General features: G+C 36.5%; 1 protein-coding gene across 4 annotated transcripts in view; it reads right to left on the bottom strand.

Moving 5' to 3' along the window:
* Positions 1-4516: 4516 nt before the first annotated feature.
* Positions 4517-17770, bottom strand: part of CDKN3 (cyclin-dependent kinase inhibitor 3) — a 16536-nt gene continuing 3282 nt past the window's right edge. The window contains exons 3-8 of one of the 4 annotated variants that reach the window (XM_005873587.2): positions 16775-16830; positions 16179-16223; positions 13440-13662; positions 9171-9202; positions 6802-6905; positions 4517-4737 (exon numbers count right to left, since the gene is read on the bottom strand). In XM_005873587.2, the coding sequence (XP_005873649.1) occupies positions 4651-4737; positions 6802-6905; positions 9171-9202; positions 13440-13662; positions 16179-16223; positions 16775-16830 (547 nt within the window). In that variant the 3' untranslated portion in view covers positions 4517-4650. Of the gene's footprint in view, positions 4738-6801; positions 6906-9170; positions 9203-13439; positions 13663-16178; positions 16224-16593; positions 16732-16774; positions 16845-17770 lie in introns of those variants that run through there. The other 3 variants (XM_014545594.1, XM_014545595.1, XM_005873589.2) reach the window with 3 other exon arrangements.

The following is a 17770-nucleotide window of genomic DNA, read 5'->3' as shown; positions in this document are numbered from 1 at the left end:
TTAAACAATGAAAACCAATATATAGAAATTGCATATAATGATCAAGGGTGTTTATGGATATCTTTGTAGAAATCTAAGAAAAATGCTTCCTCACTTTTGGGAGAGTAGCTGTCACAGCTTGGGATTGGGTAATGGAGGAGAATAATGTTGAAGAAGAGGATGTAGAAACAGGAGAATGAGAAGAGTCACACCATTTCATAATGAGAAGCTTTACAGACCTTGTATATTACAGCCTGGGGAACACCTCGAGGGAACTGACTGTTGGTCAGTTCCTGCAGTAAACTATTTGCAGAGCACAGCTAGGCATTGAAAATTCATGCTCTGAATATGAGGAGTCATTCAGTTTCAGATCCACCTGATTATATCAGTACCTACTCCTGATTTTTCTTTTTTGTTCACAACTACTTGTGATCATGAGAGACCCAGCCAAGTCTATCCACCAGATAGGTTTCCTGGGGCTTTCATAAATAATCCTGTCCAAGTATTTTCAAAACCTTTATAAGTTTTAACAAATATCCTTTTAATAACGTATTCTGGAATATTCAGGATTAATGCAGGGTTTACTGGTTGCAATTTGTGGAAGCCACCTTCTCATGCTTTAAAAACCAGACATGTAGTCCTTAGTTGATTCCTCAAAGATGACTGACCGTGAAGATCACCCATCTTGGTGGTAGGTTGTTGGTTCCTAGGCATGTAAGTGATTAGAACATTGAGTACTTGGATGGTCTCTCAATATCTACTCATCTTTACCTTTTCTAGTGTTTTATGCAATTTAATCCCTTACAGGAGAAAGCGGAAACAAAATTGCATTTGACAATATCCCATTAACTCTTTCCTTGCTCTGAATTTAATTTGTGCCCCTTCTCCCCCCACCTATTAATCTGTTTGTTTTGTTTTGGATATTTTTTCCATTGATTTTTAGAGAGTGGAAGGGAGGGAGAGGAGAGGAGGAAAAGAGAGAAAAAGCATTGTGAGAGAAACATCGATTGGTTGCCTCCCACATGTACCCTTGACTGGTAATTGAACCTGAGACCCTTCAGTGTGCAGGCTGATGCTCTAACCACTGATCCACATTGTCCGGGGCCCCTTTAGCCTTACTTATATTATTCTTGCAGGTCCAGTTGAGGCATAGTTAGCCTGAGTTATAATCCTTCAATAATTCCTCTGCAGACAGCTGTTTAAATACTCTTTCCCTCCTTGTTACAATTACTTTTGATATTAAGTGCTTTATCTTTAAGAGGTTTCCAACTCAGAAACCATTACTGTAACACATTGTGACTTATGTTTACACTAACAGCTCTTTGTTGCTATGGGTACTATAGATTCTCCTGAGTTAGAAATCTTATATAACAAATGTAGTCTATTTAGGAGCTATTCTCTTGAGTCATACTACTATATCATGGGTAGAAACTTATTTGAATGCCAATATCTGAATTTTATTAGTGGTGGTTCTTGATTTTCATAGTGCTCAACTGATTTCCCCACCCCTGTCCCAGAGTAGAGGAGAGTTGGCTCCTAGGCTATATACAAACTGCTTATTTGTTTGAAATTTAAATTATTTTCCATGAGAAGGGGGCGTGATAGGAAATGATCAGACATCCACTTTTGACATGTACCAGGTATTACTAAAGCATTTGAGAAACACCATGGATTAAAACATAAACTGTCAGACCTACCATCAGGTTCAGATACCCTGATAATGGTCTCTCACAAAGTGTGTCTGTCTCTTAAAGGTGGTTCAGTATTTTTCATCTTGAGGACCACTCATGCGAACAGCTCTCATAAGAGCTCTTCTCTGCTCCTCAAATCAGCTTTTTTTTTTTTTAATGTCAGATATTTGTATAGAAAGGAAATAGAGCTGTAGATATACTTTGAAGCTAGCAAAATATTTTCTTTGGTACAACACTTCTCTTTTCCTCAGGTTATATGTTTATGATCAGTGTTCATGGAATGGTATTGCCATGGTGCAAATAATGACTTCTGTTGTGTCTGTTATACCCAGCAGGGGGCTGGGCTTTCATCTTAGGTGTGGCTACAGCATAGCATTGTGATACATGGAGCCCATTCAAGTACTGATCTGTATTTTAAAAGTACACATCTAAGTTTACTTGTTTATATAATGTAATACCCACAAATGTGCATCTCCCAATCAGTTGTATAGTATAATTGTAAATCAGAAATTCTGATAGCAAAAATATTTTAAAACATTCTTTTCAAAGGGGAAAGACAAAAATATTGACACTGTGTCTAGTAATGTTCATGAAAGTACTCATAGTCACTCTTTTTGGAAACTAATAATAATGTTAGTCTCAAATAATTTTTTTTGCTCAAACCAATCATTGATCTGTAGTCAGACCAGCAGCTAATGAGTCTCTGGGACTAATATATAGCTCAGAAGTTGGTTCTGAACTAATACTCCAGGGTGACGTCAAGAGCAAAATGTGGTTCTATTTCTGGATATGTTGAGTAGCTTTTGTAGAACAATTTCACTAAAGCTAAAGCTAAATGTTTAAAAGGGGTAAACAGCTTTGCTGTTTGTTCTGTTTGGTTTTGGAAAACAGTATTAACAATATAAGGTGATCAGTCTATGGGATGAGAGTGAATGTCTTATCCTACATTGATTTTGTTAATGCACACTGTGGAAGTGAAGATGTAGTGAATATCTTGACATGGAAAAGAATGAATAATTTTATTGTTCAGTGCTTTTCTAAACATTGCATTTCTTTGGTTACCATGTTTATGTATTCTGGAGAAGAAAAGTTCTTAAATAATAGATTGATGACTGGGTAGACCCTAAAACTGCTAAGAGAAACATAGAATGTAGTTAGCTATTTGTGCTCCAGGTTTGTTGAAATCTAAGTTAACCTTAAAGGTGCTGTACCACCATCCAAAGAAAATGCCATTAAGTAGTCCTACCTTCCTAGAGCTTGCTTGATTTATTTTGCTTTTGTATATTTAATAAAAACCATCTCAAATGTTTCCTTGTGTAGTTTATGGATAATGGTTGGTTATAAAGTGTGTTATTCAATTTCAGCAGTTAACTTGGCTGGACCAGCACTCTAGACAGTCTCAGCCTCTCCTTTCCCACTGTTCTGAGGACTGACCCACAGGTTGGGCAGATAAGATACTTTCTAAGACTGATTTACATATTAAATTTAATTGGACAAATATTTTTTCGTAGTGCCACCCCATGTTTCTCTGTGTTGGAATAATTGATGTTTTCCCTTATCCCCTTGGTGCTAAAGTAGTTTAGTCAAGCATTTAAATGGAAAGGCTTAATGAGCACTTGCAGTGGAAATTAATACATGCGTGCACTTGACAGTTAAATGGAAAGGCTTAATGAGCACTTGCAGTGGAAATACATGCGTGCACTTGACAATTCAGTTGATTATAAAGGGTTTGATTAATCCAGGCCAGCATTTTCCCTCCATTTTCATAAGTATTCATTAATAAACCATAGGTTTATATTGGAAGAAAGCTAATATAAGATTTGGTCATGTCAATTTGAGTGACTTCCTAAAGTTTAATAGACTCTTGTGATTTTAAGTTGTATTTGGTTATAATACCAAAATCATTAGGAAGGTCAATCTGGGATTACAGCCTGTACTTTAAAAAAATAACCTTTCTTGCTATAACTTGGCATTTATTGTGTTGGAAAAGAAATCCCCAGTTTAAACATAAGAATGTTAAAATACTGATTGTACATTATGGTACATACTGGACCTTTGGTCCCAGGTTCGATTCCGGTCAAGGGCATGTACCTTGGTTGTGGGCACATCCCCAGTGAGGGGTGTGCAGGAGGCAGCTGATCGATGTTTCTCTCTCATCAATATTTCTAACTATCCCTCTCCCTTCCTTTCTGTAAAAAAATCAATAAAATATATTTTTAAAAAAAGAAAGACAAAAAGACTGCTGATGGTGAAAAAAGACATGTTCAATAGCCTTAGATAAGGTGAAGGAGTGAGAATTGGAGATTGTTAATCTGTAGATAAGCACTTTATACAATAAGTGTGAAAGAGGGATTAAAGTCATTCATGTAGTTTCTAGGGTGGAAAAAATGTTCTAAAATCGGAGCAGCTGTCTGAACCAAGAATTCCGTGTCTCTAAAAATGTCCAAGCAAATGCTGGCTGGATACACAGCTGTCGGGAATGATTCAGTATTGGCAGGGAGGTGACTAGATCCATAGGATCCCTCACAATTTTATTTATCTATGAAGTAGAAAAAAATGGGAGAGAGTTTGAGAGGAATAAAAAGTGAAAATTATTTAAATAATTTTAGCTTGCTTGGGTACCTATACCAATTTTCACAGTTAATACTATGTTATATACCACCCAGTAGTTACAATAGTAAAATGAGGTAAAGTGTGGCAAATAAAAATATGCAACCAAATATTTTTCCCATATGCTTTTTTCAGCATTATCTCCAGGTAAAATATACCAGAGCAGCCAGTTCATTTCTAAAAGGAAAACTATGTAGAAATTTTTTTGTCCTATAAGAGATGAAAGAGACACAATGAAATTTATCAATAAAAGCTTTAGAAATATCTGCACATACACATTTACATTCAAGTTGGTAACACGTGGCTTCACATTAGAGAACTCAAATATCAGACATGGTCATATATATGCTGTTTGGAATTTTTTTTTTTTTTATCTAGATACAGATCTTGATAGTGAATCTCTTGATGACAGGTGTGCAGCTAGTTTGTCCCGGAAGTCATGAAGATAATTATATTGCTGAAAAAAGTAAAGATGTATTGAAATACATTGTAGAAAACTACCTCCCAGAGTAGTCTCAATGCTGGTAGGAATCAGGAATCAGAAACATTTGCTAAAAACAATCCTACATCCTTTGGGATAAGTAAGCATTTATATTTCAGTAAAGCTGCATAAAGTGAAAAACTGCTTCAAAAATCAGAAGGTAGCTTGAAACAGATGAATATTTTATAAACCTGTAAAAATCCTTTCTCCCTTTACTGGCAGGAGCAAATAAGATTTTAAAAAGGCAGTGAAGGCATTCTTTCTGTAAGTGTATTTTCCCCCATGGGAAGGGGTTTTGGGTAAGTAGGGCAGAGAAGGACTTTCTAAAGCAATTAACTTTGGAATATTCAAGAAAATCTATTAATTTATAGAAGCCCTATTTTTTCACTTTTTGTGATGACATAATCCATTTGGAATAATTTTCATAGTAGATAATATCACAAATCATTAATCTTAACAAATAAGCACATTTTAAAAAGTTAATTTATTTGGAGTTTTAGTAGCTTCCTAGAGGATATTCTTACTCTGCCAATAATCTCATTCTCTTTCATTACTGAGGGGTTGAAATTGCATACTGCTAATGAGGAAAAGCCTGTTTGCCACAGAATGCTAAGGTGATAAATTGACAGCCCATACTAAGGTGGGCTTAATTCTCAAGATTAAAGATGTAAAAAGTGCATATATGTGTACAGCTACGTGTATTTTATTTTGTTTCAGAGAGAGACTTGAACATTTTGAATTTGAAGCCTCATTTGATCTTAACAAAGGAAGCTCTGTTTTCAGAACGTGTGCATGACCTTATTTGAGCACTGAGAGCCAGGCTGCTCGGGGAATTCATCAGTTGTAATAATTCACATTCATTACACTTGGTTAGACTTGCACCCTGGGAAGATGGACTGTCCAGCTCAGGGAACCACCTAAAAGCCAACATTCTTTAGTGCCTGTTCCTGCTTGAGCTTTACAGAGCTAAAATAAAGTGAAATCTGCAGAATCTTTTCAGCAACATGATTAATATATAATAACTAGAGGCCCGATGCACGAAATTCATGCAAAAGTAGGCCTTCCTTTCCCTGGCTGCCGGCACTGGCTTCATCTCGCAGCTCTGGCTTCATCTGGAAGGTCATCTGGTCTAATTAGCATATTATGCTTTTATTATTATAGATATCCTTGGGTGTTGCCACTGCAGTGCTTTTTAAGTGTTAAGGGAAAAGTCAATGTGGAAAACGCCACTTTGATTATCTACAGTGAAAGATAATTAGCATTGCTTTACATTTTTTTGTATTATAGTCATTCATCTATCCTTATTAAGTGTTTGGGTGATATAAGATCTTCATTAGATCTTTTTTCAATAAAAATCTACCCAAGGAACTACATTTGGTTTTCATACTTATGTTACCAGTGGGTATTATTTACCAAGTTTATGGTAACCATCTCATTTTTCCAAGTGAGAGGATTCACTTCCAGAAATGGGGCAAAAACTAAACAGTTGTAGATCCTGAAGAGTAAACTGGGAAGTTCAAATTTTTTCACTATTTTTGCAATATTGTGAACTTTTTTAGACGTCCAGGTTATATTTAAAACAATTAAAATATAAACAGGTGATAATATGAATAATAGAATGCTTTGGATTTTTATTGTCCTTTTCATAATATAGGGGTTCAGAACCAGCCACCCCAAGACGTATGTCAGTGGTACATGGGTTATTTTGAGCTAAAGGCAACTGAGACCCTGTGGGCTCAAGAGAAACTTCTGCCACCGCCTCTCCAACTATCTACTAGTAGAGGGATTTGAATTACAGCCTTGCTGATAATGAGTTATTATTGGAGATAACTCATCTATATGGCAGGGCAAATTAATTACTGAACATAAATTTGATTTTTTCTTGTCAATATCTCATGTTGATTTAATTATTCAATCAGCCAAAAAGAACCAGAGGAGGGAAGGGGACATCTTTTCCTTTCCCCACAATGATGAATTACCCTGTGTTTCTAAAGGTCTGCCCCCCAATCACACCTGCACAAAAACAGTCCACCTCCGTACCTTTATGGTCTGTATTGCTCCAGATCCTCTTAGGTCTCTCAGGCTGTCTATGGCTTGCTGTGGTGATACTGTGTCAGACAGATATAGTAGGAGACAAGCGGCTACTAATAGAACATGATAGGAAAATAGTAAATTATTAACTAATTAATGGTAGGGTAGAGCATTTTATATTTCATTACACTTACTTTGGTACAGAACACTAAGTTTGGTGTAATTGTTCGAAATGAATTAAAAGACTGAGGCGTTAGTATGTGTTTTTTGACAGTTAAATTGTAATTTTAAATGATTGAATTAAAAGTTTAACACTGGCTTCATTCTTTTTTTTTCACATAGCTTTATTGAATTACTAGAGGCCTGATGCACAAAATTCGTGCAAGAGTAGGCCTTCCTTTCCCTGGCTACCGGCACTGGCTTCCCTCCAGCACCCAGGACCCAGGCTTCCTTCTCAGCTCCGGCTTCGTCTGGAAGGACGTCCGGTCTAATTAGCATATTATGCTTTTATTATTATAGATAACTCATATATCATATAACTGTACAATTTAAAGTATATAAGTCAGTGGATTACAGTGTATTCAGATATGTGCAGCCATCACCAGTCAGTTGTATGACATTTTCACCACCTCAAAAAGAAACCCTGTACCCTTTTGTTACCATCCCCCTACCACTCCATCACCCCAGCCCTAAACAACCAATAACCTACTTTCTGTCTCTATAGATTTGCCTATTCTACACATTTTTAATAAATGGAACAATATATGGTCTTTTGTGACTAGCTTCTTTCACTTAGCATAATGTGTTGAAGATTCATACATATTGTGGCATGTTCCTTTTTATGGATGAATACTTCATTTTTTGGATATACATTTTGTTTATTTTTCAATTGCTGGAAATTCAGGTTGTTTCAATTTTTTGGCTATTATGAATAATGCTGCTATAAACAATCATGTCTAAGTTTTTGTGTGGACATAACATTTTTATTTCTTTTGGGGTATATACCTAGGAGTGGAATTGCTGGGTCATGTGGTAACTCTGTGTTTAACTGAGGAATTGCTAGATTATTTTCCAAAGCAGCTGTACCATTTCACATTCCCACCAGCATTGTATAAAGGTTCCAGTTCCCTCACATCCTAGCAAATGCTTATTTTCCATTTTTTAGAAAATAGCTATCCTAATGAGTATTAAATGGTATCGCATTGTGGCTTTTTTGTTATTGTTAACCTTTAGCAGAGGATATTTTTTCCATTTATTTATTTTTTTTCCAGAGAGAGTGGAAGGGAGGGAGGGGAAGAGAGAGGCACATCGATTGGTTACCTCCCACAGGCGAGGATTACAATCAAGGTATGTGCCTTGATCAGGAATCGAACCCGTGATCCTTCTGTGGTGTTCGGGCCAATGCTGTAACCACTGAACAACACTGGCCAGAGCTCATTGTGGCTTTGTTTTGCATTTCCCTGATGACTAGTGATGCTGAACATTTTTTAAAATGTTTTTATTGATTTTTAGAGAGGAAGGGAGAGGGATAGAGAGAGATAGAAATATTGATGGAGAAATTTCGATTGTCTCCTGTACACCACTACTGGTGATCAAGCCTGAAAGCTGGGCATGTGCCCTGACCAGGAATCAAACCTGTGACCTCTTGGTTCCTGGGTCGATGCTCAACCACTGAGCCACACCAGCCGGGCTGAACATCTTTTCATGTGCTTATTGGTCATTTGTAGATTTTGTTTGGAGAAATATGTATTTAGATATTTTTCTCTTTTTTAAAAATTGGATTTTTTTTTATTATCGAGTTGTATGAGTTCTTTATATATTCTAGTGAGTCCCTTATCAGATATATGGTTTGCAAATACTTTCCCCATAATGTCTTTTGATAGTGTTCTTTGAAACACAAAAGTTTTTAATTTCCATACTGTCCAATACTAGAAGGAATAAATGTTACTCCAGTGTGGCATTTCATTAAATGTTTTTTTCTTTAATACATTTTTTTTTTAAGTTTAAAGTTAACATATGGTAATTAACTTTGGTTTTCATATTTATGTTACCAGTGGGTATTATTTAGAAGTTACTGTTGGTATCATAACACCTGCATACGGATAACATTAGAAAACAAAACAAAACACAAGAATGCAGGTGCTAAGACTTGCAAATTATGTTTTGCAGAATCCTCCAAAACAATGTTGAAAACACCTCTCGCCCCCACCTCAGCTTCCTAGGGAACACCACATTTAGGGCCTTAAATAAACTGATGGGTCTTAGCAGACTTATATTGTGTTTTGTTTTATTTTCATACAGTGAGCATATGCCCCAGAAAGAGGAGTTTGCATACTTGAAGTTAAAAAAACACTGAATAATGAAAATATATTTCTTACCAAGACAAGATCTCCCAATTCCTCCATAACAGCTGAAAGGGAAGTACAGTTTTGAAATTTATATATTTTCATTCCATCCCAACAATTACAACTAAAGACTTGTTGTTTCTGCCATCTATTTTTAACTTTAATGCCCAGCACAGTGCCTTGCAAACCATGATTAATAAGTATTTTTGAGTTGATGAAGAGCAAAGTGCTTATTTATATGATGAAGAGCAGTTATTCTGAACACCTCTAAGGGTCAAGTAGGCAAGGTCTTTTTAGTGACCTCTTTAAACTCCAGGATCTACATCTGAGAAGTGGAACTTGTTACTAAATATGGTAGAAATCAGACTATTTTACCAACTGCCACTTGGATTGTCTTCCTCTGAATAAAACCTTAGTGGTTACGGGACAAGTGCTGTCTGTATAATAACTCTTCATTTACCTTAGAAGAGTACAGAGGTAGCATACCATAGAAGTTTAGAGCATGGGCTCTGGAGCCCCACTGCCTGGGTTGACTCTAGATCTATATTTATTAGATGCTTGAACCTAAGCAAATTACTTAGCTTCTCTGGGCCTCAGCCTTTTCACCTATAAAATGGTGACAGCAATAGTACCTACTTCATAGGGAGGACTAAATGAGGTAACATCTGTAAAGGGCTTAGAACTGAGCTTGGCACAGAGTAAGAAGTAAATTAATGTTAGCGCTATAAAGATATTAGCAATTCTGCATAACTGATCTCGGAAAAATGAAGATTAACCTTCAACAACAAAATCATTTTAATCATTTTCAAAGACCCTAAAAAATGTATTACACACTTCCTAACTTTCTTAGAGCATATACTGAACCTAATTGGGTGCTGATGACTCATCCTGAACATCAATTACTGTAGTGTATTGTAGATGAAGCTGTACATACATGTCTCCGGATAGGATGTGAGGCAGAGGACCAGACAGGCACTGACCTCTAGAGCAGTGGTCGGCAAACTGCGGCTCGTGAGCCACATGCGGCTCTTTGGCCCCTGTGTCTCTTCTCTTCCACAAAATACCACGTGCAGGCGCACACATACAGTGCGATTGAAACTTCGTGGCCCATGCGCAGAAGTCAGTATTTTGTGGCAGAGCCACACTCAAGGGGCCAAAGAGCCGCATGTGGCTCGCGAGCCGCAGTTTGCCGACCACTGCAGAGAATTCATGAACTGGCTTTCTACTCAGTGTCCCAGATGTAGGCCTGTTTCAGAGATGAGGATCCACCACAGAAAGGTAGATAGAGCACTGCAGTGGCTTTCTGCAAGATGACTACTACTTTACACCTCTTGCTACTCCTATCTTTCCTCCTCTGTCTGATTGGTTGATTGATTCCTACTCATCCTTCAAAACCAAGCTCCAATTTTATTCCCTGAAATGCCTTGCACTCCCACAGAAACTATCTCTGTCCTGGGTGCTGCCTCATATACACCTTGAGTGAGTTTTGCACTCACATGGTAGCAATGTTAGCTGTGGATTCCTTGAGGACAGGGGCAGTGCTTCACAGTGTGTGTTTTGTATTCAGTTTGGGACACAGTATGTGTTTTGGGTTGAATTGTGTCCCCAAAAAGATATGTTGAAGTCCTAATCCCTAGTGCTGTGAATGTGACCTTATTTGGAAACAGTCTTTGTAGATGTACTAGTAATCAAGTTAAGATGAGATCATTAGGGTGGGCCCTAATCCAATCTGACAGGTGTCCTTATAGAAGAAAATACCATATGAAGGCACAAACACACGGGGACAATCATGTCATGACTGAGGCAGAGATTGGAGTGATGCAGCTGCAGGCCAAGGAATGCCTGGGATTGCCGGCCACCACCAGAAGCTTAGGGAGAGGCAAGGAAAGACTCTTGTCTCAGAGGGAGTATGGATGTTGGTGTTGATTTTGGGCTGCTAGCCTCCAGAACTGGGAGAGAATAAATTTCTGTTGTTTTAAGCTATCCAGTCTGTGGTACTTTGTTACAACAGCCCTCGGAAATGGTATATCATGGTAGGCAAGCAGTGTTCACTGACTTTATAAAGGAATGAAATGTCCAGGGAGAACTAGTGAGACAGTGAAAAAATGTACCAGACCCTGTTTCAGAGGGATAAACTCTAGAGCTGTATGGTCATCTGGGCACTCAAAGATGGCAGAATGGAGAGAAAATTGTCTTTGTCCCAACAGTAGTTACTCCAGGACACCTTGAAAGCTCTGGGACAATGAAAACTTCCAGTCTTCAGATGATTTGTGGGAGCCTGAAGCATTTAACATATGCAAAGCTGCCCACCCATCTTTCCATCCTCTCTGTATTCTGTTCAAACTTCAGAGTATTTGTTTTGCTAGAACCTATTAGAGTGGATTTTGTTAAGCTACACTAATCTGAGCTAGTTTGATCTCTGGAAACTTTCTGGTAAATCTTTCAAAAATTTACTTGAAAAAACGCCAAAAGAAAAAAAAAATCTACTTGAAAAAAAAAAAAAAATCTCAGAATTCGTTTGAAAAAAAGGGTCCAAAAATTGGAAAATGTTTTTCACTAGCTACATCTAATTATCTAATGAATTTTAGGCTTAGAATATTTAGCAAAGACAACTATTTATTCTAAAATTTTGCTTTTATAATTAGTAAAGCAATTAGTAATTGCTTACAGTGAGAGACGATGCTTTTCTCTAGAGTAAGTTTGCAAACTGTAGGATGGCTTCTAGTTCTTTATTCCCTATTAGTTCTCTGTTTGTCAGAGTTCAGTTTGGCCACAAACAGGTGTGTGCCCTCAAAGACCCTGCACTACTGTGCTTTGCCTTCAGAACAGGAACGGTTGCATGAGGCCCCTGAGCTCTAGGTCAAGGAAGAGAAGTTGACTGGGCTTGCCCTTTTCCTAGGTCAGCGATTCTCAACCTGTGGGTCGAGACCCCTTTGGCGGTCGAACGACCCTTTCACAGGGGTCGCCAAAGACCATCCTGCATATCAGATATTTACATGACGATTCATAACAGTAGCAACATTACAGTTATGAAGTAGCAACGAAAATAATTTTATGGTTGGGTCACAACATGAGGAACTGTATTTAAAGGGCCAGAAGGTTGAGAACCACTGTCCTAGGTGGTCTAAGACTACTCGATTATTTTTGTTAGTCTGCATAATTTCTAACTCAATGCAATGAATTCAGGGACTTTAGGGCTTTTGAGGTGTTAGAGTATTTAATATTCTATCTTGTTTCAGAAAGGATTAAGCAGCTTATTAGGCTACAAAAAGTATCATGAGCACAGAGAAGGACTGGTTTGCTCCCTGTGGCTGGCCCTCTGCTGTGTCTCACTTCTGGCAGAGTGTCTGCTCTTCTTATCCACAGCACCACTTCTCTTCTTCCTTTCTGCAAGCTACTTTTTTCTTCTCTCCTCTTTCTTTCTTAGCCTATTTTATTTTGTTTTAAGCTTTCATATCAGCAACTTGTGTATAGCCATTTGACAAACAGTGAGAGTTTCTCTTTCATACTGGTCGCAAATTCACATAATCAAATATAATTTTCAAGTCATATTTTTAAGAGTACCAGCACAACACCTGGTACAGAGCGAGCACTCAGAAATTTGCTTTTATTACTTTTGAAGAGTTAAGGACAATAAAAGAGTAGATTGCTTAGGATTATTTCTTTACTGCTGATTTTTTTAAAAAAATATATTGTATTGATTTTTTACAGAGAGGAAGGGAGAGAGATAGAGAGTTAGAAACATCGATGAGAGAGAGAAACATCGATCAGCTGCCTCCTGCACATCTCCTACTGGGGATGTGCCCACAACCCAGGTACATGCCCTTGACTGGAATCGAACCTGGGACCTTTCAGTCCGCAGGCCGCCGCTCTATCCACTGAGCCAAACCAGTTTCGGCTTTACTGCTGATTTTAAAAAAATTGACTTTCTTGCTGTTGGAAGCAACTGAAAGGCTGATCAATAAGTTAATACAAAAATAATGCACATTCTTTTTTTGGGAGGGAGGGTCCTAAAATTGTAAGTAAAGATCTAAGACAAAAGGAAAGAAAAGCCTGTAACCCTATTCTAGAAATTTCAAAATCTACTCTTTTATTGTCCTTATTCTTCAAAAGTAATAAAAGCAAATTTCTGAGTACTTGCTCTGTACTAGCTATTGTGCTGGTACTTTTCATGCATTCTTTCTTTTTAATCCTTACAACAAAACAGAAGGTAAGTAATAACTGAATAAAGATGCAGTAATTGGAGAAGTCATTCTGACTGGGACATTTCTCATGTAATATATGGAGAAAAGGAGAACTTACTGTATTAAGGTTTTTCGGTTATTTTTAAGGCAGATTGCAAGCGCCTCCATTATTTCACAGCAGTTGGCTATGTCGGGAGTTCCTCCATCTGGGATTGGATGATGATGAGTAGTAATTCCATATTGTTGGTAGAAGTTCAAAAGGTTTGGGACTCTATATTTTGATAGTTCCCCTCTGGTGCAGAAAACAAATATGTCTTGTATGCCATAGTTCTTTAGTTCTTCTGCCAATAGACCAAAATACACAGACACACACCATATGGAGTTAACATTTCTTTTTTTAAAGGTATTACTATTATTTTAAAAAAATGTTTTTATTGATTTTTTGAGAGAATCATGGATGTAAGAGAGAAACATTGATTAGTTGCCTGCTGCACCTCCCCACCCCTGCCCCCACTGGGATGGAGCCCACAACCTGGGCACGCACCACCAGCAATCTTTCGGTGCACAGGATGATGCCCAACCAACGGAGCCACACCGGCCATGTAACTGGAGTTACATTTCTTAAGCTAAACTAAGTAAATAATAAATGATAATCTATAAATTTGAAGTGCTTACTGATAATCTAAAACAATATTGATCTGTCTTCAAACTAGGGTAAAAATTAAGTCACTATCCATAAAATGGGATTTATTGAAACATCTGCAATGAAAGGTGGTTAAAATTAAATCAGACTTTATAACTCAAAATGCTTTTTACTGAATTTAAAAATGAGTCAATTATATTTTTGTTTTTGACATTTTTTACAGTATATGTTTAAAAATAAATTTAATATTTCAAAATAAACTCTTGAGAAAGGATGATAGCACTTTTTTTTTTTTCTGTTTTCTTCTCACAAAACCAACCATGTTTGCTGCTTTCACCAATCTGTTGTTTTGTTTTACCCCAAGCATTGTATATAAAGTCTCCAGCATGGCCATGGTGCCAGAGCTCTTGTATTCTCCCTTATACTCATACTGTACTACACCTCATGGATTTAATTTATGGACTAGGTCTTTAGGAAATAAAACACTAACTATACTAGAGTTATGCAATTTAGCTACTTTCACTATAATGAATATGAACCAAGCAATACTACCATAGGCCATTCTATACACCAGAACTTTCTTATGGCAATATCTAATTCTGGCTGATCTGAGCCTCTTCTCCCTCCCCGCCTCCTAAATGCAAGGATACTTAGCTATTTAAGTACAAAGTGCCTTTGATCATGAATCTCTAAGTAAATAACAAATGATAATCTATAAATCTATTGCACTTGAAATGTGTCTAGTCCAAACTGAGATGCTTTCTAAGTGTAAAATACATATCTAATTTCAAAGATTAAATACAAAAAAAACCTATCTCATGAATAATTTGTTTTATAATAAAAACCCATTGAAATGATACTATTTAGGTTATATTAGGTTAAGTAATATATATTATTATGTTAATTTCACCTTTTTTTTTTTAATGTGACAACTAGAAAATGTGAAGTTACATATATGATCTCTACTTGTGGTTCCCATTATATTTCTATGGACAGTGGCGCTCTAGATATTACTGCTATATTTTTATACTTCTAAAAAGATTTAACCTATCATTAACACACCTAATTATTTTTAAGAGGAAGTAATTTTCATTTGCCTCTTGTACACACTGGGTAATTTCAATTATACAGTGGTTTTCAAAATTCCCTGGAAAGGACTTTGAGGAGGGACCACAGGGACTGCCACTAGGAGATTCTAGGTCTCTATCAAACATTGTCATTTTTTAAAAATATTGAATTGCATTGAAAAACAAAAGGTGTGGTAAAATATTGGAAACCCCTTTTATAGAAGATACTAAATAAATAGGGCTTTCCAAAATGTGCAAGGTCGGATCTTGAACCAGTGATTTACATTAAATGTTCTCCAAATGGAAATTTCCTACCATGGTGGGTGTCTCTAACTCAGAAAATTTTTACAAATATTACAAGGGTCAACTAACCTATTAGCCTCTTTAAGTCTTTTTTTGGTAGGTAAGGAATAAATTAAAGAAAGTACATCAGCAAATTCATATTCTAAAACAACAAGAAAAAAAATAAAGATTAAAGAAGTCTATACTGGTCAGAATCAAGTAATAACACATTTTTATTTTGATGTGTTATAAGGACATTGGTAAGACTAGTAGCCTTGAAATATTCCAGGCCAACTAGAATAAAATATTTTGAAAATCTGAGTTTTTTAGTATCATGCCATATGTAAATTTCAAATTGGGGTAGATTATCAGGATATTTGTGAGATTATCAGACTTGAGGCTATAGTGGTCTGAACATCCTTGACCATGTGAAGATCAGACCTCGCTCCATCTTTCCCACCGAGATGCTGGCTCCCTAAATTATCTATGTGGGATGGACAATTTCACTACCACCTCTGGGTTCCCAGCTCAGGCTTACTTTCCACTACCACAGTCAAGTCTGTAAAGAACAGCATTCAAAAATCTACGCAATGTCAGTTTTCTATTTACATACTTTTCTCCCTCCAACTTATACGTTCTAAACCCAAAGGCAGTTTCTACGTATTTATTTTAGTGAATGATGAGTTTTCTGTACCCTTCAAAAATACCTCTTTACATATTAGAATAGTGTGTGGTTTGAAATTTTATGAAATATCAGTCATTTATTTGGTATATTGAGAAGAGACTACAGTTTTTCTTTCTGACAAAGATTATTAGTGTTATTTAAAAAGAAACGATTAACATGGTTGTTTCCTATTCCACCTACCTGTATCTTTTTGGATATTTCTTCTAATATCTTTAAATTTACAACCTATAAGAAGTGATAAAACAAGTGAAAAAGTCAGTTTTTGGTCATATATTACAAGTATATTTTAACATAACATAGCTATTTAGAAAGACATTCCACATGATCATTAATATGCTTCAATTCCATTTTGAATGTAAATTTCAATTTCTTATATTCTTAGGAATAGAACCCAGAGATTTATAGATCTCAGCTGAAGGAACTCCTAATGTGAGAATTATTTCTTCTATGTTCTTTTGGCAGTAAGTACCTAGCTATAGTCCCCAGCCTCACTTTGTACCCCAGGCTTTACATTTTATTAAGATAGGAAAGTCAGAAATGTAAAACTGTGAATGTGGATCTGGAAGGGTGGAAGAGTGTACCTATGTTCCTTTACCTATGGTCCAACATAAGGGCTGCCAAAAGTGAGTGTCCATGCTGATGGCCAATTCTCCTATTACTCAGTACGGAGAATAATGTGTTAGTTGACCAAAAACAAAAAAATAAACAAAAACCTAAAAATGAAACAAACCCACCTTTAAATATATCAGTAAGAAGCCAACGGTAGTGTTACCTACCTGGAAGAGCACATAAACCCAGAAACTGAGAACAATTCACTCGTGACAGGGGCAGCCTGAAAAGATAAAACTTTATCAAGTATAGTTCAGTCTTTACAAAGTTATAAATGAACATTCAATTTAGTAAACGTGTGTGCTTGCCACTAAACGAGAGTGTTTTAAAGGTCTGTAGTAGTCACAAAACAAAAATTCATAGTTAAATATCAATGCATTGGTCACAAAAAGGCCTAGAAAAAAACTGGAAGTTTTGAAACAAGACTTATCATTTGCTTTGTTACAATTTAAGTCCTAAAAAGTGGCAAGTTAAACTTACCTTAAAGATAATGCCTAGAATGCCGACACCTAGCATAAAGCGTTAAGTTACCCTGAGATATGTTGTCTTAGTAACCTTCAGAAATAAGCTGGAAAATGACCATCTGACAATATCATCCGTAGCATTCAGTCTACATTACTATTTTAAGATTCCTTTGTAGGACCTCCTTAAACAGATATAATTTCATATGATAAAAAAAATCACAGGCCACCCATTCTTTGTAGTAATGGATCTTGGATAAAATGAAATAATTTCAAGAAACCATATTCCCAGTTTGCAGTACTTGGGGACAACGGGGCAGAGGCTTACCTTATTTGTTAGACAGAAAATGAGTGTAGAGGAAAACAGGGGGCAACGTATAAATACCACTTGACTTTGAAAATTAGATGAATTTTTGAGTTTAAAAGGGAGTTTGGAAAGGGCAATATAAGATAATTACTATTTGATGGCAGAACAAAAAACTTTAAAGATAACACTTTTACTCTTTTTCTCTTCCTATAGTAGGGAATGGCTTTCTTTCTTTTTCTTTAAAAAATGAAAAAAATGTATTGATTTTAGATAGGAGAGAGAGGGAGAGAGAGAGAGAGGGAGAGAGAGAGAGAGGCACTGACTTGTTGTGCCACTTATTTATACACTCATTGATTGATTCTTGTATGTGCCCTGACCGGGGATGGAACCCACAA

Source organism: Myotis brandtii, unplaced genomic scaffold, assembly GCF_000412655.1.
Source record: "Myotis brandtii unplaced genomic scaffold, ASM41265v1 scaffold413, whole genome shotgun sequence".
In the NCBI taxonomy this organism is placed as follows: Eukaryota; Metazoa; Chordata; class Mammalia; order Chiroptera; family Vespertilionidae; genus Myotis; species Myotis brandtii.
This window is presented reverse-complemented; position numbering and strand designations above follow the sequence as displayed.